The sequence below is a fragment of the Alligator mississippiensis genome, chromosome 6, assembly GCF_030867095.1.
Source record: "Alligator mississippiensis isolate rAllMis1 chromosome 6, rAllMis1, whole genome shotgun sequence".
Classification (NCBI taxonomy): domain Eukaryota; kingdom Metazoa; phylum Chordata; order Crocodylia; family Alligatoridae; genus Alligator; species Alligator mississippiensis.
In genome coordinates, this window is record NC_081829.1 from 84,765,104 (window position 1) to 84,790,493 (window position 25,390).

Below are 25,390 nucleotides of genomic sequence, written 5' to 3' on the forward strand. Positions count from 1 at the left end.
GGATTGACTCTCCCCCACTTCTTTGCTGTTAGGAAAGGCAGCCAATCAGAGCTACCAGCCAGTAAGGTAGGACTTGCCTCCCAGCAGACATAATAGATAATGGCCAGTTCATAGGTATTTTCATGGAGCAGAGCTTGATATCATTATAGACAGGACAGAACGGACTAGAAAATGTGCCATACGAATACTGAAGAATGTCACCACAGGAATAGTTCTCTGCAGAGTAAAATTCAGCGCATGAAAATACTTAACAGGCATAGCCACCAATTTCGACATAGGCTCTTCTAGACCAGGTAGAATTCCAGCCTGTGTTACGATATTGAAAGCTACTCTCCTAACAGAGACTGGACAGGTCCCACAATGACTTCTTTTCCCTTTTCTTCAAATATGCAAGCATTTGGGTCTATTTCCTGTATTACAGGTGTGACTATGCTTCATGGTAGATTCCAACCAGGTAGCAGAGAGGACTGCTACAGGAAGAACAAGTAACAGGCTTACCTGCTCCAGGCTTCTGCGTTGTTGTAGTGGTAGCTGTTAATACAAAAAGAGTGCTCTTACTTCCCCACGCTATGCTTCCCATAAACACCAGTGAGGATTTTCCCATAGGACCCAGGTGTTCTGACAAATCCCACCTCAGATGGCCTGGTCTGAATAAATTGTCCTGCTGGCGCTCAATGGGAAGAAAACATTCAAACCAGTTTTTGCTTTAATCTCACATATTAGATGCATCAGATCCTCCATTTCATTTTGCCATTTTATACATTATGAGTTTTCAGCCCATTCTGTAGGGATTGGCTGACCCCCATTTCTTTGCTCTTAGGAAAAGCAGCCAATCAGAGCTGCCAACCAGCAGGGGACAGCTTAATCTCTCAGCAGGCAGAACAGAGAATGGCCTTGTCACCCCAAAACTACCTCCAGAAGCATGCAAAGACCAAAGTCTGAGACAGCACTGACATGCTGACCCACAGGCTCTAACACAAGCTCGGAGGAGCAGCTGAACCAAGCTGATGGTTAAACTCCCGACTCCATTAGTGACACGTCCTGCTGTTTCTCCCACCTAGGTGAGGAAAAGATACAGGTCTCACCCTTGGCAGAAAGGGAGCTCAACAGCCCAAGACAAGAGGGTCACGAAGGGCAGGAAAGACCTAGGCAGCAGTCAGCTCAGGACAAGAGGAATGTGTGGGGGGAGCAGGGACAGGGCTCAGAATTGGGACTGGTGGGAAAGCAGGCAACTTGAATCCCTCCCCAGCTGGGGCAGGTGCACTGATGTCCGAGAGTGATTACTGAGGGCCCCGACTCCATCATTTGCCCAGCATGTGCAGCAGCCCTGACTGGCTGTCTTTCATGTGGAGATGGGGAAAGTGGGGAATGGTAGCCTCTCCCGCTCATAGTGAGACATATGCATGCACATTGGCTCTCTTGTTCTTTGCACGTGCTGGCAGGTCTAGAAAGTATTACGACTTTTCCTGCTTATTATATAAGATACGTCCCAATATTACGAGATATTTACAATATCACTGGGGAATCGCGTCATTTATTCTCTGAAGCTAATATTCCAGAAATGAAATCATTGAATGATGACAGTTCATAGGTATTTTCATGGAGCAGAGCTTGATCCCATTAATGGACTGCTTAGCAAATAAAAAAAGGCGGGTTACATCATTAACTTAGGAAGAACTTCTTCACAGTTCGAGTGGCCAAGGTCTGGAAGGGGCTCCCAAGGGAGGTGGTGCTCTCCCCGACCCTGGGGGTCTTCAAGAGGAGGTTAGATAAGCAACTAGCTGGGGTCATCTGAACCCAGCACTCTTTCCTGCCTATGCAGAGGGTCGGACTCGATGATCTAGTGAGGTCCCTTCCGACCCTAACATCTCTGAATCTGTGACTCTATTAAATGAAATAGCATACGGACTATATACTTACTATTGTCATATTTGAGAAATGAATAATATTCTGCCCGGAAACCTCTTCTTGTGACACTACCATCACTGTGAAACTGAACCATCAGTTTGTTTGAGAGCGATGTAAACGTGTGCATGGAACCATTACACACTCTCCCAAGTAACGTGAGCCCATAAAAGCCTGTATCATAGACCTCAATGTAATCATATTGGCAAGAATCACCTTCCAGCCTAAGTAGAAAAATGCAAGTGTATTTTAACTTCACATTTCCCCCGTTATAACACCAGTTTTTAAATATTCTGTTAGGAATATTAGCACTCAAACGTAATGAAACAAAGCAGGGCCACAGAATGGAAGCTAGACAGACAAGGTTTGCAAAGGGGTGTCCAATGGGGTTGTGACTTCTTGCCAGGATTTTATCAGGCTAGGATGTAAGGATCCTTTGCAGAAGGCAAGAGAGATGCGACTGGGGACCCTGTTCAGAGCCCCGGAAACCATGTGTAACCAGTACCTCAGTAAAAGCTGACCTGAAACTATATCCGCTGTCTGGTGGATCACGCAGTCAATTCTACCCTCACCTACTTGTCGGTTCACATTACACCTCCTGTTAATTTCATTTTTTGCCTTTTCAGTTCAATTCTTAATGCTACTGTTCATATCTTATTGAGTTAATCCAGAATCAGATCTAGATTCAGACTCAGGTAAAACCTTTCATCTTTGAATCCCAGAAGGCTTAACTGGAACAGGACTTACATTTCAGAAACTCTTTAATGCCAGCCTAGATTTCCATGTATGTGTGGTAAAGACAAGGAGCACAATCATGCCAGCAATACATGGCTCTAACAAAGCACAGTCACACTGGCAGGTCCACCATAGGTGAAGAGTAGATTCTGACAGCGCAAGGACGCATTTCGTATAGCAAGGACCCTTATCCCCAAACAACACCCTCTTACACTTTTCTAGGATGCTATACTATTTTAATCATATTATTTAAACTACTTTCCCAATCATATTGCCTATCCACGGGTATCAAGTACTTAAGATTTGCATCAATAATGCAATTTTGGCCTGCAGCTGTAATACTTCATGGAAAACAGTCTTCATTTGTGCCTTTAATTCCTCCCTACAAGCATGTCCCAGGGCAGTCTTAAGCTTTTGCATCATAGAACCCAGACTAACTACTAGGACTCTTGCCTACAGTATATGTAATTGTAGACTCAGCCCAACGCTTACCTACCTTAACTCATTACTTTCAACAAAAAAAATCTATATTCTATGAGAAATTCATTTAATTGTTCTAAAAAGGAAGTATCACTAATTTTATCTAAAGTGTATTTTAAAAAGTAATCAGTGTTGGATGATCTGTAGGAACATGAAGCATGTAAAACTGACTTCATTGCGTTTCTCTTATGGAACCAAACCCATTGCGGGGCCCAACCCCTATATCAGTCTAGTCTCACTGCACCAGCAGCAGTGCTATTCTCCCTCTCTCGGTTTACCACTGACACTCCAATTATTCTAATCATCCAGGAAGCATTCTTGAGACATACTGGACAGCACTTTAAAAACCTTATTTACTATTGTTCTTTACTTACTGAACATCCGTAAACATCAGATTTATGAGGCGGCCCGAGGATACTTGGATTCGCCACACACAATTCATGTTGTTTAAATAGTATCCAGGATAGAATGGACTGGAAAATGTGCCATATGATTGTGTCAGCAATCCACCACAGGAATAGTTCCCTGCACAATAAAATACAAAGCAACAAAATGCTTAACAGCCATTCCCACCAATTTCTCCATACGTTCTTGTCCCAGGGGACCTGGGGTGGCAGGAGGGCCCCTGCCCAAAAGAGAGCCCCACTTACCTCTCGTAGAGCCCGAAGAGCCGGAGGAGAGGCGCACGGCGAAACCACCGGTGAGGGTGATTAGCCGCACATCTATCCGTCTGCGGCCGGGCAGCGTGGGCGGGAGACGCCGCCCGGGAGACATAAAAAGCGGCCCCAACGATGCAGAGGGGCGGCTAATGAGTGGAGGCTGGAGGGAGAAGCCCTCACACGGAGGGGATCAGCCACCGCGGCCGGCAGCGTGGAAAGCCGGGGGCGGAGCCAGGAGAGGCTCCAAGAGAGTCGGCAGTGACACCAACAGCAAAGCTGGCAGGGAAGCCAGCTGCAGCGTTGACAGCAGAGCCGGCAGGGAGGCCGGCTGCAATGTCAATAGCAGAGCCGGCCCGGAAGCTGGTTGTAACGCCGGCAACGGAGCCAGCTGGAAAGCCGGCAGCGACGTCAGCCGCAGAGGCGGCAGCGAAGGTGGGAGCAATGCCGACGGGGGATCTAGCAGTTGCATCCGCAGCAGAGCCAACGGCAGCACCCACGGAGGAACCGGAGGGAGGAGCCGAGGAGCAGTGTCAGGGCAGGCCGGCACTAAGACCTAGGAGCGAGCCTGTGCGGGAGCCTCGGAGAAGAGGGCCGAGTCCAACGGGCCCTCCTCGGGCCGCACCAGAGGGCAGACGGAGACCCGAAGGGGGGTTGGACAGTGGACCTTCGTGGCCCACAGCAGCCTTAGGAAGAGGCGGGGATTCAACACCCCAGTGGGTGAGCTGCCAGGGCGGTGGAACCCGAGCCAAGGGCAGTCCACACGGCCCAGAGGCCAGAGGCACCCTTGCGGGCCTCCTGGCCCAGTAGTTTAGGGGCCTCGGTTATCTCGGTGGTGGGATAGGCACATCACATCGCAGGGTGATTAAGTATAGAGCGATAGGGAGTCTTATTGGAGGGACCAGGTCGGAGGTCCTCGCCGACCGTACACCAGGCCCGAAGTTCCAAGCTTGCAGCTGGCAAGCCATGGGCAGAAGTTGGGGAAGAGCTGAGGACACCAAAGGGGCCTGAAGATCAGCAGCCCAAGGTGGCGAGTGGCCTGGGTGTAGGGGAGGTCGGAGCCCCGTGAGTGCCCGCTGGGAGGCGCGACGACCCTGGAGGCTGCTCCAAGCGGGAACCCCTCCACTGAGGTAACATCCCAAGTCATGGCAGGCGAGTTAAGGGGACCCGCTGACGTCAGCAGGGGTAGCCTGTGGGGTCCACCCGCGAGCCCAGGACAGACACGATCCCTAGTCCGGGCAAAGGCCGCACGGGAGCGCTTAATTGAATGGAGGCGGGCACAGTTCTAGACAAGGCACAATACCAGCCTGTGCTGCGATATTCAAAGATACTCTCCTAGCAGAAATTGGAGAGGTCCCAGAATGACCTTCGTTTCCCCCTTTTATTCACCTACGCAAGCATTTGGGTCTATTTACTGTACTATAGGTGTTACAATACTTCACGGTAGATTAAAACCAGGTAGCAGAGAGGACTGCTACAGGAAGAACAAGCAACAGACTTACCTGTTACAGGCGTCTGTGTTGTTGTAGTGGGAGCTGTTAACGCAAAAAGAGATGGAATGTGAAATTAAGAATGTTTTCATATTAAGATCTATTCTTACATATGGCATTAAATAAGAATTCCTGTGCTTATAAATATGTTCATGTAATACATAACACACTCTATCACTCTCTCTCATGACAGGCAATATACAGGTAAGTATTTATCGAAGAACATTAGTGATTACCTGAGCAGATGACACCAGCATCTTCACCATGACCACAGTTGTGTGCGCCCCATCCACGGTGAGGACACTGCCAGAGGAATGACTCATTCCCTGAACACTGCACATCATCCAGGTGAATAGATCCTGAGCCTTGGCCAAAATAAGCATTTCCTGGTGCTAAAGCGGCCAGGCCACATCCAAGCTGCCTGCACACAACCTGGGCATCTCTTTGATCCCACGAATCATCACAAACTGTCCCCCAGGTTCCATTGTGATAAATTTCTATGCGCCCCTCACATCTATTGCTTCCATTCACCAATCTGAGGCTGGTACCTTCAAAGACGGAGAAAAGAGCTTTACTGCTCACAAGCATAAACAGTCACAATCCAATTGGCATATTGCGACCCTATCTTCCGAGAATTCAGTTTCCATGCCGCAGCCTACCCCTGCGCGCCACGGCAGGGAGGCTTCGGCTCCTCTCCGCTACGTCTGTGAAATACACTGGGGTCAATCACTGTCTCTCACATTTAAGCCCCTAAGGCACATCTCAGACAATACTCCATTTTGCAGTACTGTCAGAGTGCTATTACTTCCCCACGCTGTTTCCCATAAACACCAGTGAGGATTTTCCCATAGGACCCAGGTGTTCTGACAAATCCCACCTCAGATGGCCAGGTCTGAATAAATTGGCCTGCCCCTGCTCAATGGCAAGAAAGCATTCACACCAATTTCTGATTTCATCTCGCTTGTTAGATGCATCATACTATACTATAGTGACTTTTGATTTGCTACTTTATACATTATGGGTTTTTGGCCCTTCTTTAGGGATTGACTCTCCCCCACTTCTTTGCTGTTAGGAAAGGCAGCCAATCAGAGCTACCAGCCAGTAAGGTAGGACTTGCCTCCCAGCAGACATAATAGATAATGGCCAGTTCATAGGTATTTTCATGGAGCAGAGCTTGATATCATTATAGACAGGACAGAACGGACTAGAAAATGTGCCATACGAATACTGAAGAATGTCACCACAGGAATAGTTCTCTGCAGAGTAAAATTCAGCGCATGAAAATACTTAACAGGCATAGCCATCAATTTCGACATAGGCTCTTCTAGACCAGGTAGAATTCCAGCCTGTGTTACGATATTGAAAGCTACTCTCCTAACAGAGACTGGACAGGTCCCACAATGACTTCTTTTCCCTTTTCTTCAAATATGCAAGCATTTGGGTCTATTTCCTGTATTACAGGTGTGACTATGCTTCATGGTAGATTCCAACCAGGTAGCAGAGAGGACTGCTACAGGAAGAACAAGTAACAGGCTTACCTGCTCCAGGCTTCTGCGTTGTTGTAGTGGTAGCTGTTAATACAAAAAGAGTGCTCTTACTTCCCCACGCTATGCTTCCCATAAACACAATACTCCATTTTGCAGTAGTGTCAGAGTGTTATTACTTCTCCACACTGTTTCCCATAAACACCGGTGAGGATTTTCCCCATAGGACCCAGGTGTTCTGACAAATCCCACCTCAGATGGCCTGGTCTGAATAAATTGTCCTGCTGGCGCTCAATGGGAAGAAAACATTCAAACCAGTTTTTGCTTTAATCTCACATATTAGATGCATCAGATCCTCCATTTCATTTTGCCATTTTATACATTATGAGTTTTCAGCCCATTCTGTAGGGATTGGCTGACCCCCATTTCTTTGCTCTTAGGAAAAGCAGCCAATCAGAGCTGCCAACCAGCAGGGGACAGCTTAATCTCTCAGCAGGCAGAACAGAGAATGGCCTTGTCACCCCAAAACTACCTCCAGAAGCATGCAAAGACCAAAGTCTGAGACAGCACTGACATGCTGACCCACAGGCTCTAACACAAGCTCGGAGGAGCAGCTGAACCAAGCTGATGGTTAAACTCCCGACTCCATTAGTGACACGTCCTGCTGTTTCTCCCACCTAGGTGAGGAAAAGATACAGGTCTCACCCTTGGCAGCAAGGGAGCTCAACAGCCCAAGACAAGAGGGTCACGAAGGGCAGGAAAGACCTAGGCAGCAGTCAGCTCAGGACAAGAGGAATGTGTGGGGGGAGCGGGGACAGGGCTCAGAATTGGGACTGGTGGGAAAGCAGGCAACTTGAATCCCTCCCCAGCTGGGGCAGGTGCACTGATGTCCGAGAGTGATTACTGAGGGCCCCGTCTCCATCATTTGCCCAGCATGTGCAGCAGCCCTGACTGGCTGTCTTTCATGTGGAGATGGGGAAAGTGGGGAATGGTAGCCTCTCCCGCTCATAGCAAGACATATGCATGCACATTGGCTCTCTTGTTCTTTGCACATGCTGGCAGGTCTAGAAAGTATTACGACTTTTCCTGCTTATTATATAAGATACGTCCCAATATTACGAGATATTTACAATATCACTGGGGAATCGTGTCATTTATTCTCTGAAGCTAATATTCCAGAAATGAAATCATTGAATGATGACGGTTCATAGGTATTTTCATGGAGCAGAGCTTGATCCCATTAATGGACTGCTTAGCAAATAAAAAAAGGCGGGTTACATCATTAACTTAGGAAGAACTTCTTCACAGTTCGAGTGGCCAAGGTCTGGAAGGGGCTCCCAAGGGAGGTGGTGCTCTCCCCGACCCTGGGGGTCTTCAAGAGGAGGTTAGATAAGCAACTAGCTGGGGTCATCTGAACCCAGCACTCTTTCCTGCCTATGCAGAGGGTCGGACTCGATGATCTAGTGAGGTCCCTTCCGACCCTAACATCTCTGAATCTGTGACTCTATTAAATGAAATAGCATACGGACTATATACTTACTATTGTCATATTTGAGAAATGAATAATATTCTGCCCGGAAACCTCTTCTTGTGACACTACCATCACTGTGAAACTGAACCATCAGTTTGTTTGAGAGCGATGTAAACGTGTGCATGGAACCATTACACACTCTCCCAAGTAACGTGAGCCCATAAAAGCCTGTATCATAGACCTCAATGTAATCATATTGGCAAGAATCACCTTCCAGCCTAAGTAGAAAAATGCAAGTGTATTTTAACTTCACATTTCCCCCGTTATAACACCAGTTTTTAAAGATTCTCTTAGGAATATTAGCACTCAAACGTAACGAAACAAAGCAGGGCCACAGAATGGAAGCTAGACAGACAAGGTTTGCAAAGGGGTGTCCAATGGGGTTGTGACTTCTTGCCAGGATTTTATCAGGCTAGGATGTAAGGATCCTTTGCAGAAGGCAAGAGAGATGCGACTGGGGACCCTGTTCAGAGCCCCGGAAACCATGTGTAACCAGTACCTCAGTAAAAGCTGACCTGAAACTATATCCGCTGTCTGGTGGATCACGCAGTCAATTCTACCCTCACCTACTTGTCGGTTCACATTACACCTCCTGTTAATTTCATTTTTTGCCTTTTCAGTTCAATTCTTAATGCTACTGTTCATATCTTATTGAGTTAATCCAGAATCAGATCTAGATTCAGACTCAGGTAAAACCTTTCATCTTTGAATCCCAGAAGGCTTAACTGGAACAGGACTTACATTTCAGAAACTCTTTAATGCCAGCCTAGATTTCCATGTATGTGTGGTAAAGACAAGGAGCACAATCATGCCAGCAATACATGGCTCTAACAAAGCACAGTCACACTGGCAGGTCCACCATAGGTGAAGAGTAGATTCTGACAGCGCAAGGACGCATTTCGTATAGCAAGGACCCTTATCCCCAAACAACACCCTCTTACACTTTTCTAGGATGCTATACTATTTTAATCATATTATTTAAACTACTTTCCCAATCATATTGCCTATCCACGGGTATCAAGTACTTAAGATTTGCATCAATAATGCAATTTTGGCCTGCAGCTGTAATACTTTATGGAAAACAGTCTTCATTTGTGCCTTTAATTCCTCCCTACAAGCATGTCCCAGGGCAGTCTTAAGCTTTTGCATCATAGAACCCAGACTAACTACTAGGACTCTTGCCTACAGTATATGTAATTGTAGACTCAGCCCAACGCTTACCTACCTTAACTCATTACTTTCAACAAAAAAAATCTATATTCTATGAGAAATTCATTTAATTGTTCTAAAAAGGAAGTATCACTAATTTTATCTAAAGTGTATTTTAAAAAGTAATCAGTGTTGGATGATCTGTAGGAACATGAAGCATGTAAAACTGACTTCATTGCGTTTCTCTTATGGAACCAAACCCATTGCGGGGCCCAACCCCTATATCAGTCTAGTCTCACTGCACCAGCAGCAGTGCTATTCTCCCTCTCTCGGTTTACCACTGACACTCCAATTATTCTAATCATCCAGGAAGCATTCTTGAGACATACTGGACAGCACTTTAAAAACCTTATTTACTATTGTTCTTTACTTACTGAACATCCGTAAACATCAGATTTATGAGGCGGCCCGAGGATACTTGGATTCGCCACACACAATTCATGTTGTTTAAATAGTATCCAGGATAGAATGGACTGGAAAATGTGCCATATGATTGTGTCAGCAATCCACCACAGGAATAGTTCCCTGCACAATAAAATACAAAGCAACAAAATGCTTAACAGCCATTCCCACCAATTTCTCCATACGTTCTTGTCCCAGGGGACCTGGGGTGGCAGGAGGGCCCCTGCCCAAAAGAGAGCCCCACTTACCTCTCGTAGAGCCCGAAGAGCCGGAGGAGAGGCGCACGGCGAAACCACCGGTGAGGGTGATTAGCCGCACATCTATCCGTCTGCGGCCGGGCAGCGTGGGCGGGAGACGCCGCCCGGGAGACATAAAAAGCGGCCCCAACGATGCAGAGGGGCGGCTAATGAGTGGAGGCTGGAGGGAGAAGCCCTCACACGGAGGGGATCAGCCACCGCGGCCGGCAGCGTGGAAAGCCGGGGGCGGAGCCAGGAGAGGCTCCAAGAGAGTCGGCAGTGACACCAACAGCAAAGCTGGCAGGGAAGCCAGCTGCAGCGTTGACAGCAGAGCCGGCAGGGAGGCCGGCTGCAATGTCAATAGCAGAGCCGGCCCGGAAGCTGGTTGTAACGCCGGCAACGGAGCCAGCTGGAAAGCCGGCAGCGACGTCAGCCGCAGAGGCGGCAGCGAAGGTGGGAGCAATGCCGACGGGGGATCTAGCAGTTGCATCCGCAGCAGAGCCAACGGCAGCACCCACGGAGGAACCGGAGGGAGGAGCCGAGGAGCAGTGTCAGGGCAGGCCGGCACTAAGACCTAGGAGCGAGCCTGTGCGGGAGCCTCGGAGAAGAGGGCCGAGTCCAACGGGCCCTCCTCGGGCCGCACCAGAGGGCAGACGGAGACCCGAAGGGGGGTTGGACAGTGGACCTTCGTGGCCCACAGCAGCCTTAGGAAGAGGCGGGGATTCAACACCCCAGTGGGTGAGCTGCCAGGGCGGTGGAACCCGAGCCAAGGGCAGTCCACACGGCCCAGAGGCCAGAGGCACCCTTGCGGGCCTCCTGGCCCAGTAGTTTAGGGGCCTCGGTTATCTCGGTGGTGGGATAGGCACATCACATCGCAGGGTGATTAAGTATAGAGCGATAGGGAGTCTTATTGGAGGGACCAGGTCGGAGGTCCTCGCCGACCGTACACCAGGCCCGAAGTTCCAAGCTTGCAGCTGGCAAGCCATGGGCAGAAGTTGGGGAAGAGCTGAGGACACCAAAGGGGCCTGAAGATCAGCAGCCCAAGGTGGCGAGTGGCCTGGGTGTAGGGGAGGTCGGAGCCCCGTGAGTGCCCGCTGGGAGGCGCGACGACCCTGGAGGCTGCTCCAAGCGGGAACCCCTCCACTGAGGTAACATCCCAAGTCATGGCAGGCGAGTTAAGGGGACCCGCTGACGTCAGCAGGGGTAGCCTGTGGGGTCCACCCGCGAGCCCAGGACAGACACGATCCCTAGTCCGGGCAAAGGCCGCACGGGAGCGCTTAATTGAATGGAGGCGGGCACAGTTCTAGACAAGGCACAATACCAGCCTGTGCTGCGATATTCAAAGATACTCTCCTAGCAGAAATTGGAGAGGTCCCAGAATGACCTTCGTTTCCCCCTTTTATTCACCTACGCAAGCATTTGGGTCTATTTACTGTACTATAGGTGTTACAATACTTCACGGTAGATTAAAACCAGGTAGCAGAGAGGACTGCTACAGGAAGAACAAGCAACAGACTTACCTGTTACAGGCGTCTGTGTTGTTGTAGTGGGAGCTGTTAACGCAAAAAGAGATGGAATGTGAAATTAAGAATGTTTTCATATTAAGATCTATTCTTACATATGGCATTAAATAAGAATTCCTGTGCTTATAAATATGTTCATGTAATACATAACACACTCTATCACTCTCTCTCATGACAGGCAATATACAGGTAAGTATTTATCGAAGAACATTAGTGATTACCTGAGCAGATGACACCAGCATCTTCACCATGACCACAGTTGTGTGCGCCCCATCCACGGTGAGGACACTGCCAGAGGAATGACTCATTCCCTGAACACTGCACATCATCCAGGTGAATAGATCCTGAGCCTTGGCCAAAATAAGCATTTCCTGGTGCTAAAGCGGCCAGGCCACATCCAAGCTGCCTGCACACAACCTGGGCATCTCTTTGATCCCACGAATCATCACAAACTGTCCCCCAGGTTCCATTGTGATAAATTTCTATGCGCCCCTCACATCTATTGCTTCCATTCACCAATCTGAGGCTGGTACCTTCAAAGACGGAGAAAAGAGCTTTACTGCTCACAAGCATAAACAGTCACAATCCAATTGGCATATTGCGACCCTATCTTCCGAGAATTCAGTTTCCATGCCGCAGCCTACCCCTGCGCGCCACGGCAGGGAGGCTTCGGCTCCTCTCCGCTACGTCTGTGAAATACACTGGGGTCAATCACTGTCTCTCACATTTAAGCCCCTAAGGCACATCTCAGACAATACTCCATTTTGCAGTACTGTCAGAGTGCTATTACTTCCCCACGCTGTTTCCCATAAACACCAGTGAGGATTTTCCCATAGGACCCAGGTGTTCTGACAAATCCCACCTCAGATGGCCAGGTCTGAATAAATTGGCCTGCCCCTGCTCAATGGCAAGAAAGCATTCACACCAATTTCTGATTTCATCTCGCTTGTTAGATGCATCATACTATACTATAGTGACTTTTGATTTGCTACTTTATACATTATGGGTTTTTGGCCCTTCTTTAGGGATTGACTCTCCCCCACTTCTTTGCTGTTAGGAAAGGCAGCCAATCAGAGCTACCAGCCAGTAAGGTAGGACTTGCCTCCCAGCAGACATAATAGATAATGGCCAGTTCATAGGTATTTTCATGGAGCAGAGCTTGATATCATTATAGACAGGACAGAACGGACTAGAAAATGTGCCATACGAATACTGAAGAATGTCACCACAGGAATAGTTCTCTGCAGAGTAAAATTCAGCGCATGAAAATACTTAACAGGCATAGCCATCAATTTCGACATAGGCTCTTCTAGACCAGGTAGAATTCCAGCCTGTGTTACGATATTGAAAGCTACTCTCCTAACAGAGACTGGACAGGTCCCACAATGACTTCTTTTCCCTTTTCTTCAAATATGCAAGCATTTGGGTCTATTTCCTGTATTACAGGTGTGACTATGCTTCATGGTAGATTCCAACCAGGTAGCAGAGAGGACTGCTACAGGAAGAACAAGTAACAGGCTTACCTGCTCCAGGCTTCTGCGTTGTTGTAGTGGTAGCTGTTAATACAAAAAGAGTGCTCTTACTTCCCCACGCTATGCTTCCCATAAACACAATACTCCATTTTGCAGTAGTGTCAGAGTGTTATTACTTCTCCACACTGTTTCCCATAAACACCGGTGAGGATTTTCCCCATAGGACCCAGGTGTTCTGACAAATCCCACCTCAGATGGCCTGGTCTGAATAAATTGTCCTGCTGGCGCTCAATGGGAAGAAAACATTCAAACCAGTTTTTGCTTTAATCTCACATATTAGATGCATCAGATCCTCCATTTCATTTTGCCATTTTATACATTATGAGTTTTCAGCCCATTCTGTAGGGATTGGCTGACCCCCATTTCTTTGCTCTTAGGAAAAGCAGCCAATCAGAGCTGCCAACCAGCAGGGGACAGCTTAATCTCTCAGCAGGCAGAACAGAGAATGGCCTTGTCACCCCAAAACTACCTCCAGAAGCATGCAAAGACCAAAGTCTGAGACAGCACTGACATGCTGACCCACAGGCTCTAACACAAGCTCGGAGGAGCAGCTGAACCAAGCTGATGGTTAAACTCCCGACTCCATTAGTGACACGTCCTGCTGTTTCTCCCACCTAGGTGAGGAAAAGATACAGGTCTCACCCTTGGCAGCAAGGGAGCTCAACAGCCCAAGACAAGAGGGTCACGAAGGGCAGGAAAGACCTAGGCAGCAGTCAGCTCAGGACAAGAGGAATGTGTGGGGGGAGCGGGGACAGGGCTCAGAATTGGGACTGGTGGGAAAGCAGGCAACTTGAATCCCTCCCCAGCTGGGGCAGGTGCACTGATGTCCGAGAGTGATTACTGAGGGCCCCGTCTCCATCATTTGCCCAGCATGTGCAGCAGCCCTGACTGGCTGTCTTTCATGTGGAGATGGGGAAAGTGGGGAATGGTAGCCTCTCCCGCTCATAGCAAGACATATGCATGCACATTGGCTCTCTTGTTCTTTGCACATGCTGGCAGGTCTAGAAAGTATTACGACTTTTCCTGCTTATTATATAAGATACGTCCCAATATTACGAGATATTTACAATATCACTGGGGAATCGTGTCATTTATTCTCTGAAGCTAATATTCCAGAAATGAAATCATTGAATGATGACGGTTCATAGGTATTTTCATGGAGCAGAGCTTGATCCCATTAATGGACTGCTTAGCAAATAAAAAAAGGCGGGTTACATCATTAACTTAGGAAGAACTTCTTCACAGTTCGAGTGGCCAAGGTCTGGAACGGGCTCCCAAGGGAGGTGGTGCTCTCCCCGACCCTGGGGGTCTTCAAGAGGAGGTTAGATAAGCAACTAGCTGGGGTCATCTGAACCCAGCACTCTTTCCTGCCTATGCAGAGGGTCGGACTCGATGATCTAGTGAGGTCCCTTCCGACCCTAACATCTCTGAATCTGTGACTCTATTAAATGAAATAGCATACGGACTATATACTTACTATTGTCATATTTGAGAAATGAATAATATTCTGCCCGGAAACCTCTTCTTGTGACACTACCATCACTGTGAAACTGAACCATCAGTTTGTTTGAGAGCGATGTAAACGTGTGCATGGAACCATTACACACTCTCCCAAGTAACGTGAGCCCATAAAAGCCTGTATCATAGACCTCAATGTAATCATATTGGCAAGAATCACCTTCCAGCCTAAGTAGAAAAATGCAAGTGTATTTTAACTTCACATTTCCCCCGTTATAACACCAGTTTTTAAAGATTCTCTTAGGAATATTAGCACTCAAACGTAACGAAACAAAGCAGGGCCACAGAATGGAAGCTAGACAGACAAGGTTTGCAAAGGGGTGTCCAATGGGGTTGTGACTTCTTGCCAGGATTTTATCAGGCTAGGATGTAAGGATCCTTTGCAGAAGGCAAGAGAGATGCGACTGGGGACCCTGTTCAGAGCCCCGGAAACCATGTGTAACCAGTACCTCAGTAAAAGCTGACCTGAAACTATATCCGCTGTCTGGTGGATCACGCAGTCAATTCTACCCTCACCTACTTGTCGGTTCACATTACACCTCCTGTTAATTTCATTTTTTGCCTTTTCAGTTCAATTCTTAATGCTACTGTTCATATCTTATTGAGTTAATCCAGAATCAGATCTAGATTCAGACTCAGGTAAAACCTTTCATCTTTGAATCCCAGAAGGCTTAACTGGAACAGGACTTACATTTCAGAAACTCTTTAATGCCAGCCTAGATTTCCATGTATGTGTGGTAAAGACAAGGAGCACAATCATGCCAGCAATACATGGCTCTAACAAAGCACAGTCACACTGGCAGGTCCACCATAGGTGAAGAGTAGATTCTGACAGCGCAAGGACGCATTTCGTATAGCAAGGACCCTTATCCCCAAACAACACCCTCTTACACTTTTCTAGGATGCTATACTATTTTAATCATATTATTTAAACTACTTTCCCAATCATATTGCCTATCCACGGGTATCAAGTACTTAAGATTTGCATCAATAATGCAATTTTGGCCTGCAGCTGTAATACTTTATGGAAAACAGTCTTCATTTGTGCCTTTAATTCCTCCCTACAAGCATGTCCCAGGGCAGTCTTAAGCTTTTGCATCATAGAACCCAGACTAACTACTAGGACTCTTGCCTACAGTATATGTAATTGTAGACTCAGCCCAACGCTTACCTACCTTAACTCATTACTTTCAACAAAAAAAATCCATATTCTATGAGAAATTCATTTAATTGTTCTAAAAAGGAAGTATCACTAATTTTATCTAAAGTGTATTTTAAAAAGTAATCAGTGTTGGATGATCTGTAGGAACATGAAGCATGTAAAACTGACTTCATTGCGTTTCTCTTATGGAACCAAACCCATTGCGGGGCCCAACCCCTATATCAGTCTAGTCTCACTGCACCAGCAGCAGTGCTATTCTCCCTCTCTCGGTTTACCACTGACACTCCAATTATTCTAATCATCCAGGAAGCATTCTTGAGACATACTGGACAGCACTTTAAAAACCTTATTTACTATTGTTCTTTACTTACTGAACATCCGTAAACATCAGATTTATGAGGCGGCCCGAGGATACTTGGATTCGCCACACACAATTCATGTTGTTTAAATAGTATCCAGGATAGAATGGACTGGAAAATGTGCCATATGATTGTGTCAGCAATCCACCACAGGAATAGTTCCCTGCACAATAAAATACAAAGCAACAAAATGCTTAACAGCCATTCCCACCAATTTCTCCATACGTTCTCGTCCCAGGGGACCTGGGGTGGCAGGAGGGCCCCTGCCCAAAAGAGAGCCCCACTTACCTCTCGTAGAGCCCGAAGAGCTGGAGGAGAGGCGCACGGCGAAACCACCGGTGAGGGTGATTAGCCGCACATCTATCCGTCTGCGGCCGGGCAGCGTGGGCGGGAGACGCCGCCCGGGAGACATAAAAAGCGGCCCCAACGATGCAGAGGGGCGGCTAATGAGTGGAGGCTGGAGGGAGAAGCCCTCACACGGAGGGGATCAGCCACCGCGGCCGGCAGCGTGGAAAGCCGGGGGCGGAGCCAGGAGAGGCTCCAAGAGAGTCGGCAGTGACACCAACAGCAAAGCTGGCAGGGAAGCCAGCTGCAGCGTTGACAGCAGAGCCGGCAGGGAGGCCGGCTGCAATGTCAATAGCAGAGCCGGCCCGGAAGCTGGTTGTAACGCCGGCAACGGAGCCAGCTGGAAAGCCGGCAGCGACGTCAGCCGCAGAGGCGGCAGCGAAGGTGGGAGCAATGCCGACGGGGGATCTAGCAGTTGCATCCGCAACAGAGCCAACGGCAGCACCCACGGAGGAACCGGAGGGAGGAGCCGAGGGAGCAGTGTCAGGGCAGGCCGGCACTAAGACCTAGGAGCGAGCCTGTGCGGGAGCCTCGGAGAAGAGGGCCGAGTCCAACGGGCCCTCCTCGGGCCGCACCAGAGGGCAGACGGAGACCCGAAGGGGGGTTGGACAGTGGACCTTCGTGGCCCACAGCAGCCTTAGGAAGAGGCGGGGATTCAACACCCCAGTGGGTGAGCTGCCAGGGCGGTGGAACCCGAGCCAAGGGCAGTCCACACGGCCCAGAGGCCAGAGGCACCCTTGCGGGCCTCCTGGCCCAGTAGTTTAGGGGCCTCGGTTATCTCGGTGGTGGGATAGGCACATCACATCACAGGGTGATTAAGTATAGAGCGATAGGGAGTCTTATTGGAGGGACCAGGTCGGAGGTCCTCGCCGACCGTACACCAGGCCCGAAGTTCCAAGCTTGCAGCTGGCAAGCCATGGGCAGAAGTTGGGGAAGAGCTGAGGACACCAAAGGGGCCTGAAGATCAGCAGCCCAAGGTGGCGAGTGGCCGGGGTGTAGGGGAGGTCGGAGCCCCGTGAGTGCCCGCTGGGAGGAGCGACGACCCTGGAGGCTGCTCCAAGCGGGAACCCCTCCACTGAGGTAACATCCCAAGTCATGGCAGGCGAGTTAAGGGGACCCGCTGACGTCAGCAGGGGTAGCCTGTGGGGTCCACCCGCGAGCCCAGGACAGACACGATCCCTAGTCCGGGCAAAGGCCGCACGGGAGCGCTTAATTGAATGGAGGCGGGCACAGTTCTAGACAAGGCACAATACCAGCCTGTGCTGCGATATTCAAAGATACTCTCCTAGCAGAAATTGGAGAGGTCCCAGAATGACCTTCGTTTCCCCCTTTTATTCACCTACGCAAGCATTTGGGTCTATTTACTGTACTATAGGTGTTACAATACTTCACGGTAGATTAAAACCAGGTAGCAGAGAGGACTGCTACAGGAAGAACAAGCAACAGACTTACCTGTTGCAGGCGTCTGTGTTGTTGTAGTGGGAGCTGTTAACGCAAAAAGAGATGGAATGTGAAATTAAGAATGTTTTCATATTAAGATCTATTCTTACATATGGCATTAAATAAGAATTCCTGTGCTTATAAATATGTTCATGTAATACATAACACACTCTATCACTCTCTCTCATGACAGGCAATATACAGGTAAGTATTTATCGAAGAACATTAGTGATTACCTGAGCAGATGACACCAGCATCTTCACCATGACCACAGTTGTGTGCGCCCCATCCACGGTGAGGACACTGCCAGAGGAATGACTCATTCCCTGAACACTGCACATCATCCAGGTGAATAGATCCTGAGCCTTGGCCAAAATAAGCATTTCCTGGTGCTAAAGCGGCCAGGCCACATCCAAGCTGCCTGCACACAACCTGGGCATCTCTTTGATCCCACGAATCATCACAAACTGTCCCCCAGGTTCCATTGTGATAAATTTCTATGCGCCCCTCACATCTATTGCTTCCATTCACCAATCTGAGGCTGGTACCTTCAAAGACGGAGAAAAGAGCTTTACTGCTCACAAGCATAAACAGTCACAATCCAATTGGCATATTGCGACCCTATCTTCCGAGAATTCAGTTTCCATGCCGCAGCCTACCCCTGCGCGCCACGGCAGGGAGGCTTCGGCTCCTCTCCGCTACGTCTGTGAAATACACTGGGGTCAATCACTGTCTCTCACATTTAAGCCCCTAAGGCACATCTCAGACAATACTCCATTTTGCAGTACTGTCAGAGTGCTATTACTTCCCCACGCTGTTTCCCATAAACACCAGTGAGGATTTTCCCATAGGACCCAGGTGTTCTGACAAATCCCACCTCAGATGGCCAGGTCTGAATAAATTGGCCTGCCCCTGCTCAATGGCAAGAAAGCATTCACACCAATTTCTGATTTCATCTCGCTTGTTAGATGCATCATACTATACTATAGTGACTTTTGATTTGCTACTTTATACATTATGGGTTTTTGGCCCTTCTTTAGGGATTGACTCTCCCCCACTTCTTTGCTGTTAGGAAAGGCAGCCAATCAGAGCTACCAGCCAGTAAGGTAGGACTTGCCTCCCAGCAGACATAATAGATAATGGCCAGTTCATAGGTATTTTCATGGAGCAGAGCTTGATATCATTATAGACAGGACAGAACGGACTAGAAAATGTGCCATACGAATACTGAAGAATGTCACCACAGGAATAGTTCTCTGCAGAGTAAAATTCAGCGCATGAAAATACTTAACAGGCATAGCCATCAATTTCGACATAGGCTCTTCTAGACCAGGTAGAATTCCAGCCTGTGTTACGATATTGAAAGCTACTCTCCTAACAGAGACTGGACAGGTCCCACAATGACTTCTTTTCCCTTTTCTTCAAATATGCAAGCATTTGGGTCTATTTCCTGTATTACAGGTGTGACTATGCTTCATGGTAGATTCCAACCAGGTAGCAGAGAGGACTGCTACAGGAAGAACAAGTAACAGGCTTACCTGCTCCAGGCTTCTGCGTTGTTGTAGTGGTAGCTGTTAATACAAAAAGAGTGCTCTTACTTCCCCACGCTATGCTTCCCATAAACACAATACTCCATTTTGCAGTAGTGTCAGAGTGTTATTACTTCTCCACACTGTTTCCCATAAACACCGGTGAGGATTTTCCCCATAGGACCCAGGTGTTCTGACAAATCCCACCTCAGATGGCCTGGTCTGAATAAATTGTCCTGCTGGCGCTCAATGGGAAGAAAACATTCAAACCAGTTTTTGCTTTAATCTCACATATTAGATGCATCAGATCCTCCATTTCATTTTGCCATTTTATACATTATGAGTTTTCAGCCCATTCTGTAGGGATTGGCTGACCCCCATTTCTTTGCTCTTAGGAAAAGCAGCCAATCAGAGCTGCCAACCAGCAGGGGACAGCTTAATCTCTCAGCAGGCAGAACAGAGAATGGCCTTGTCACCCCAAAACTACCTCCAGAAGCATGCAAAGACCAAAGTCTGAGACAGCACTGACATGCTGACCCACAGGCTCTAACACAAGCTCGGAGGAGCAGCTGAACCAAGCTGATGGTTAAACTCCCGACTCCATTAGTGACACGTCCTGCTGTTTCTCCCACCTAGGTGAGGAAAAGATACAGGTCTCACCCTTGGCAGCAAGGGAGCTCAACAGCCCAAGACAAGAGGGTCACGAAGGGCAGGAAAGACCTAGGCAGCAGTCAGCTCAGGACAAGAGGAATGTGTGGGGGGAGCGGGGACAGGGCTCAGAATTGGGACTGGTGGGAAAGCAGGCAACTTGAATCCCTCCCCAGCTGGGGCAGGTGCACTGATGTCCGAGAGTGATTACTGAGGGCCCCGTCTCCATCATTTGCCCAGCATGTGCAGCAGCCCTGACTGGCTGTCTTTCATGTGGAGATGGGGAAAGTGGGGAATGGTAGCCTCTCCCGCTCATAGCAAGACATATGCATGCACATTGGCTCTCTTGTTCTTTGCACATGCTGGCAGGTCTAGAAAGTATTACGACTTTTCCTGCTTATTATATAAGATACGTCCCAATATTACGAGATATTTACAATATCACTGGGGAATCGTGTCATTTATTCTCTGAAGCTAATATTCCAGAAATGAAATCATTGAATGATGACGGTTCATAGGTATTTTCATGGAGCAGAGCTTGATCCCATTAATGGACTGCTTAGCAAATAAAAAAAGGCGGGTTACATCATTAACTTAGGAAGAACTTCTTCACAGTTCGAGTGGCCAAGGTCTGGAACGGGCTCCCAAGGGAGGTGGTGCTCTCCCCGACCCTGGGGGTCTTCAAGAGGAGGTTAGATAAGCAACTAGCTGGGGTCATCTGAACCCAGCACTCTTTCCTGCCTATGCAGAGGGTCGGACTCGATGATCTAGTGAGGTCCCTTCCGACCCTAACATCTCTGAATCTGTGACTCTATTAAATGAAATAGCATACGGACTATATACTTACTATTGTCATATTTGAGAAATGAATAATATTCTGCCCGGAAACCTCTTCTTGTGACACTACCATCACTGTGAAACTGAACCATCAGTTTGTTTGAGAGCGATGTAAACGTGTGCATGGAACCATTACACACTCTCCCAAGTAACGTGAGCCCATAAAAGCCTGTATCATAGACCTCAATGTAATCATATTGGCAAGAATCACCTTCCAGCCTAAGTAGAAAAATGCAAGTGTATTTTAACTTCACATTTCCCCCGTTATAACACCAGTTTTTAAAGATTCTCTTAGGAATATTAGCACTCAAACGTAACGAAACAAAGCAGGGCCACAGAATGGAAGCTAGACAGACAAGGTTTGCAAAGGGGTGTCCAATGGGGTTGTGACTTCTTGCCAGGATTTTATCAGGCTAGGATGTAAGGATCCTTTGCAGAAGGCAAGAGAGATGCGACTGGGGACCCTGTTCAGAGCCCCGGAAACCATGTGTAACCAGTACCTCAGTAAAAGCTGACCTGAAACTATATCCGCTGTCTGGTGGATCACGCAGTCAATTCTACCCTCACCTACTTGTCGGTTCACATTACACCTCCTGTTAATTTCATTTTTTGCCTTTTCAGTTCAATTCTTAATGCTACTGTTCATATCTTATTGAGTTAATCCAGAATCAGATCTAGATTCAGACTCAGGTAAAACCTTTCATCTTTGAATCCCAGAAGGCTTAACTGGAACAGGACTTACATTTCAGAAACTCTTTAATGCCAGCCTAGATTTCCATGTATGTGTGGTAAAGACAAGGAGCACAATCATGCCAGCAATACATGGCTCTAACAAAGCACAGTCACACTGGCAGGTCCACCATAGGTGAAGAGTAGATTCTGACAGCGCAAGGACGCATTTCGTATAGCAAGGACCCTTATCCCCAAACAACACCCTCTTACACTTTTCTAGGATGCTATACTATTTTAATCATATTATTTAAACTACTTTCCCAATCATATTACCTATCCACGGGTATCAAGTACTTAAGATTTGCATCAATAATGCAATTTTGGCCTGCAGCTGTAATACTTTATGGAAAACAGTCTTCATTTGTGCCTTTAATTCCTCCCTACAAGCATGTCCCAGGGCAGTCTTAAGCTTTTGCATCATAGAACCCAGACTAACTACTAGGACTCTTGCCTACAGTATATGTAATTGTAGACTCAGCCCAACGCTTACCTACCTTAACTCATTACTTTCAACAAAAAAAATCTATATTCTATGAGAAATTCATTTAATTGTTCTAAAAAGGAAGTATCACTAATTTTATCTAAAGTGTATTTTAAAAAGTAATCAGTGTTGGATGATCTGTAGGAACATGAAGCATGTAAAACTGACTTCATTGCGTTTCTCTTATGGAACCAAACCCATTGCGGGGCCCAACCCCTATATCAGTCTAGTCTCACTGCACCAGCAGCAGTGCTATTCTCCCTCTCTCGGTTTACCACTGACACTCCAATTATTCTAATCATCCAGGAAGCATTCTTGAGACATACTGGACAGCACTTTAAAAACCTTATTTACTATTGTTCTTTACTTACTGAACATCCGTAAACATGAGATTTATGAGGCGGCCCGAGGATACTTGGATTCGCCACACACAATTCATGTTGTTTAAATAGTATCCAGGATAGAATGGACTGGAAAATGTGCCATATGATTGTGTCAGCAATCCACCACAGGAATAGTTCCCTGCACAATAAAATACAAAGCAACAAAATGCTTAACAGCCATTCCCACCAATTTCTCCATACGTTCTCGTCCCAGGGGACCTGGGGTGGCAGGAGGGCCCCTGCCCAAAAGAGAGCCCCACTTACCTCTCGTAGAGCCCGAAGAGCCGGAGGAGAGGCGCACGGCGAAACCACCGGTGAGGGTGATTAGCCGCACATCTATCCGTCTGCGGCCGGGCAGCGTGGGCGGGAGACGCCGCCCGGGAGAAATAAAAAGCGGCCCCAACGATGCAGAGGGGCGGCTAATGAGTGGAGGCTGGAGGGAGAAGCCCTCACACGGAGGGGATCAGCCACCGCGGCCGGCAGCGTGGAAAGCCGGGGGCGGAGCCAGGAGAGGCTCCAAGAGAGTCGGCAGTGACACCAACAGCAAAGCTGGCAGGGAAGCCAGCTGCAGCGTTGACAGCAGAGCCGGCAGGGAGGCCGGCTGCAATGTCAATAGCAGAGCCGGCCCGGAAGCTGGTTGTAACGCCGGCAACGGAGCCAGCTGGAAAGCCGGCAGCGACGTCAGCCGCAGAGGCGGCAGCGAAGGTGGGAGCAATGCCGACGGGGGATCTAGCAGTTGCATCCGCAGCAGAGACAACGGCAGCCCCCACGGAGGAACCGGAGGGAGGAGCCGAGGGAGCAGTGTCAGGGCAGGCCGGCACTAAGACCTAGGAGCGGAAGGGGGGTTGGACAGTGGACCTTCGTGGCCCACAGCAGCCTTAGGAAGAGGCGGGGATTCAACACCCCAGTGGGTGAGCTGCCAGGGCGGTGGAACCCGAGCCAAGGGCAGTCCACACGGCCCAGAGGCCAGAGGCACCCTTGCGGGCCTCCTGGCCCAGTAGTTTAGGGGCCTCGGTTATCTCGGTGGTGGGATAGGCACATCACATCACAGGGTGATTAAGTATAGAGCGATAGGGAGTCTTATTGGAGGGACCAGGTCGGAGGTCCTCGCCGACCGTACACCAGGCCCGAAGTTCCAAGCTTGCAGCTGGCAAGCCATGGGCAGAAGTTGGGGAAGAGCTGAGGACACCAAAGGGGCCTGAAGATCAGCAGCCCAAGGTGGCGAGTGGCCGGGGTGTAGGGGAGGTCGGAGCCCCGTGAGTGCCCGCTGGGAGGAGCGACGACCCTGGAGGCTGCTCCAAGCGGGAACCCCTCCACTGAGGTAACATCCCAAGTCATGGCAGGCGAGTTAAGGGGACCCGCTGACGTCAGCAGGGGTAGCCTGTGGGGTCCACCCGCGAGCCCAGGACAGACACGATCCCTAGTCCGGGCAAAGGCCGCACGGGAGCGCTTAATTGAATGGAGGCGGGCACAGTTCTAGACAAGGCACAATACCAGCCTGTGCTGCGATATTCAAAGATACTCTCCTAGCAGAAATTGGAGAGGTCCCAGAATGACCTTCGTTTCCCCCTTTTATTCACCTACGCAAGCATTTGGGTCTATTTACTGTACTATAGGTGTTACAATACTTCACGGTAGATTAAAACCAGGTAGCAGAGAGGACTGCTACAGGAAGAACAAGCAACAGACTTACCTGTTGCAGGCGTCTGTGTTGTTGTAGTGGGAGCTGTTAACGCAAAAAGAGATGGAATGTGAAATTAAGAATGTTTTCATATTAAGATCTATTCTTACATATGGCATTAAATAAGAATTCCTGTGCTTATAAATATGTTCATGTAATACATAACACACTCTATCACTCTCTCTCATGACAGGCAATATACAGGTAAGTATTTATCGAAGAACATTAGTGATTACCTGAGCAGATGACACCAGCATCTTCACCATGACCACAGTTGTGTGCGCCCCATCCACGGTGAGGACACTGCCAGAGGAATGACTCATTCCCTGAACACTGCACATCATCCAGGTGAATAGATCCTGAGCCTTGGCCAAAATAAGCATTTCCTGGTGCTAAAGCGGCCAGGCCACATCCAAGCTGCCTGCACACAACCTGGGCATCTCTTTGATCCCACGAATCATCACAAACTGTCCCCCAGGTTCCATTGTGATAAATTTCTATGCGCCCCTCACATCTATTGCTTCCATTCACCAATCTGAGGCTGGTACCTTCAAAGACGGAGAAAAGAGCTTTACTGCTCACAAGCATAAACAGTCACAATCCAATTGGCATATTGCGACCCTATCTTCCGAGAATTCAGTTTCCATGCCGCAGCCTACCCCTGCGCGCCACGGCAGGGAGGCTTCGGCTCCTCTCCGCTACGTCTGTGAAATACACTGGGGTCAATCACTGTCTCTCACATTTAAGCCCCTAAGGCACATCTCAGACAATACTCCATTTTGCAGTACTGTCAGAGTGCTATTACTTCCCCACGCTGTTTCCCATAAACACCAGTGAGGATTTTCCCATAGGACCCAGGTGTTCTGACAAATCCCACCTCAGATGGCCAGGTCTGAATAAATTGGCCTGCCCCTGCTCAATGGCAAGAAAGCATTCACACCAATTTCTGATTTCATCTCGCTTGTTAGATGCATCATACTATACTATAGTGACTTTTGATTTGCTACTTTATACATTATGGGTTTTTGGCCCTTCTTTAGGGATTGACTCTCCCCCACTTCTTTGCTGTTAGGAAAGGCAGCCAATCAGAGC

General features: G+C 48.4%; 1 protein-coding gene across 1 annotated transcript in view; it reads right to left on the bottom strand.

Moving 5' to 3' along the window:
* The window catches only part of LOC106739408 (deleted in malignant brain tumors 1 protein), a 126,736-nt gene that overhangs the window by 9,401 nt on the left and 91,945 nt on the right, over window positions 1-25,390 (bottom strand). The window contains exons 47-66 of the mRNA XM_059730344.1: window positions 24,535-24,846; window positions 24,311-24,343; window positions 22,606-22,756; window positions 21,032-21,240; window positions 19,546-19,578; window positions 18,244-18,555; window positions 18,020-18,052; window positions 16,235-16,385; window positions 14,661-14,869; window positions 13,175-13,207; window positions 11,873-12,184; window positions 11,649-11,681; window positions 9,865-10,015; window positions 8,291-8,499; window positions 6,805-6,837; window positions 5,503-5,814; window positions 5,279-5,311; window positions 3,495-3,645; window positions 1,921-2,129; window positions 499-531 (exon numbers count right to left, since the gene is read on the bottom strand). Of these exons, the coding sequence (XP_059586327.1) occupies window positions 499-531; window positions 1,921-2,129; window positions 3,495-3,645; window positions 5,279-5,311; window positions 5,503-5,814; window positions 6,805-6,837; window positions 8,291-8,499; window positions 9,865-10,015; window positions 11,649-11,681; window positions 11,873-12,184; window positions 13,175-13,207; window positions 14,661-14,869; window positions 16,235-16,385; window positions 18,020-18,052; window positions 18,244-18,555; window positions 19,546-19,578; window positions 21,032-21,240; window positions 22,606-22,756; window positions 24,311-24,343; window positions 24,535-24,846 (2,952 nt within the window). The remainder of the gene's footprint in view (window positions 1-498; window positions 532-1,920; window positions 2,130-3,494; window positions 3,646-5,278; window positions 5,312-5,502; window positions 5,815-6,804; window positions 6,838-8,290; window positions 8,500-9,864; window positions 10,016-11,648; window positions 11,682-11,872; window positions 12,185-13,174; window positions 13,208-14,660; window positions 14,870-16,234; window positions 16,386-18,019; window positions 18,053-18,243; window positions 18,556-19,545; window positions 19,579-21,031; window positions 21,241-22,605; window positions 22,757-24,310; window positions 24,344-24,534; window positions 24,847-25,390) is intronic.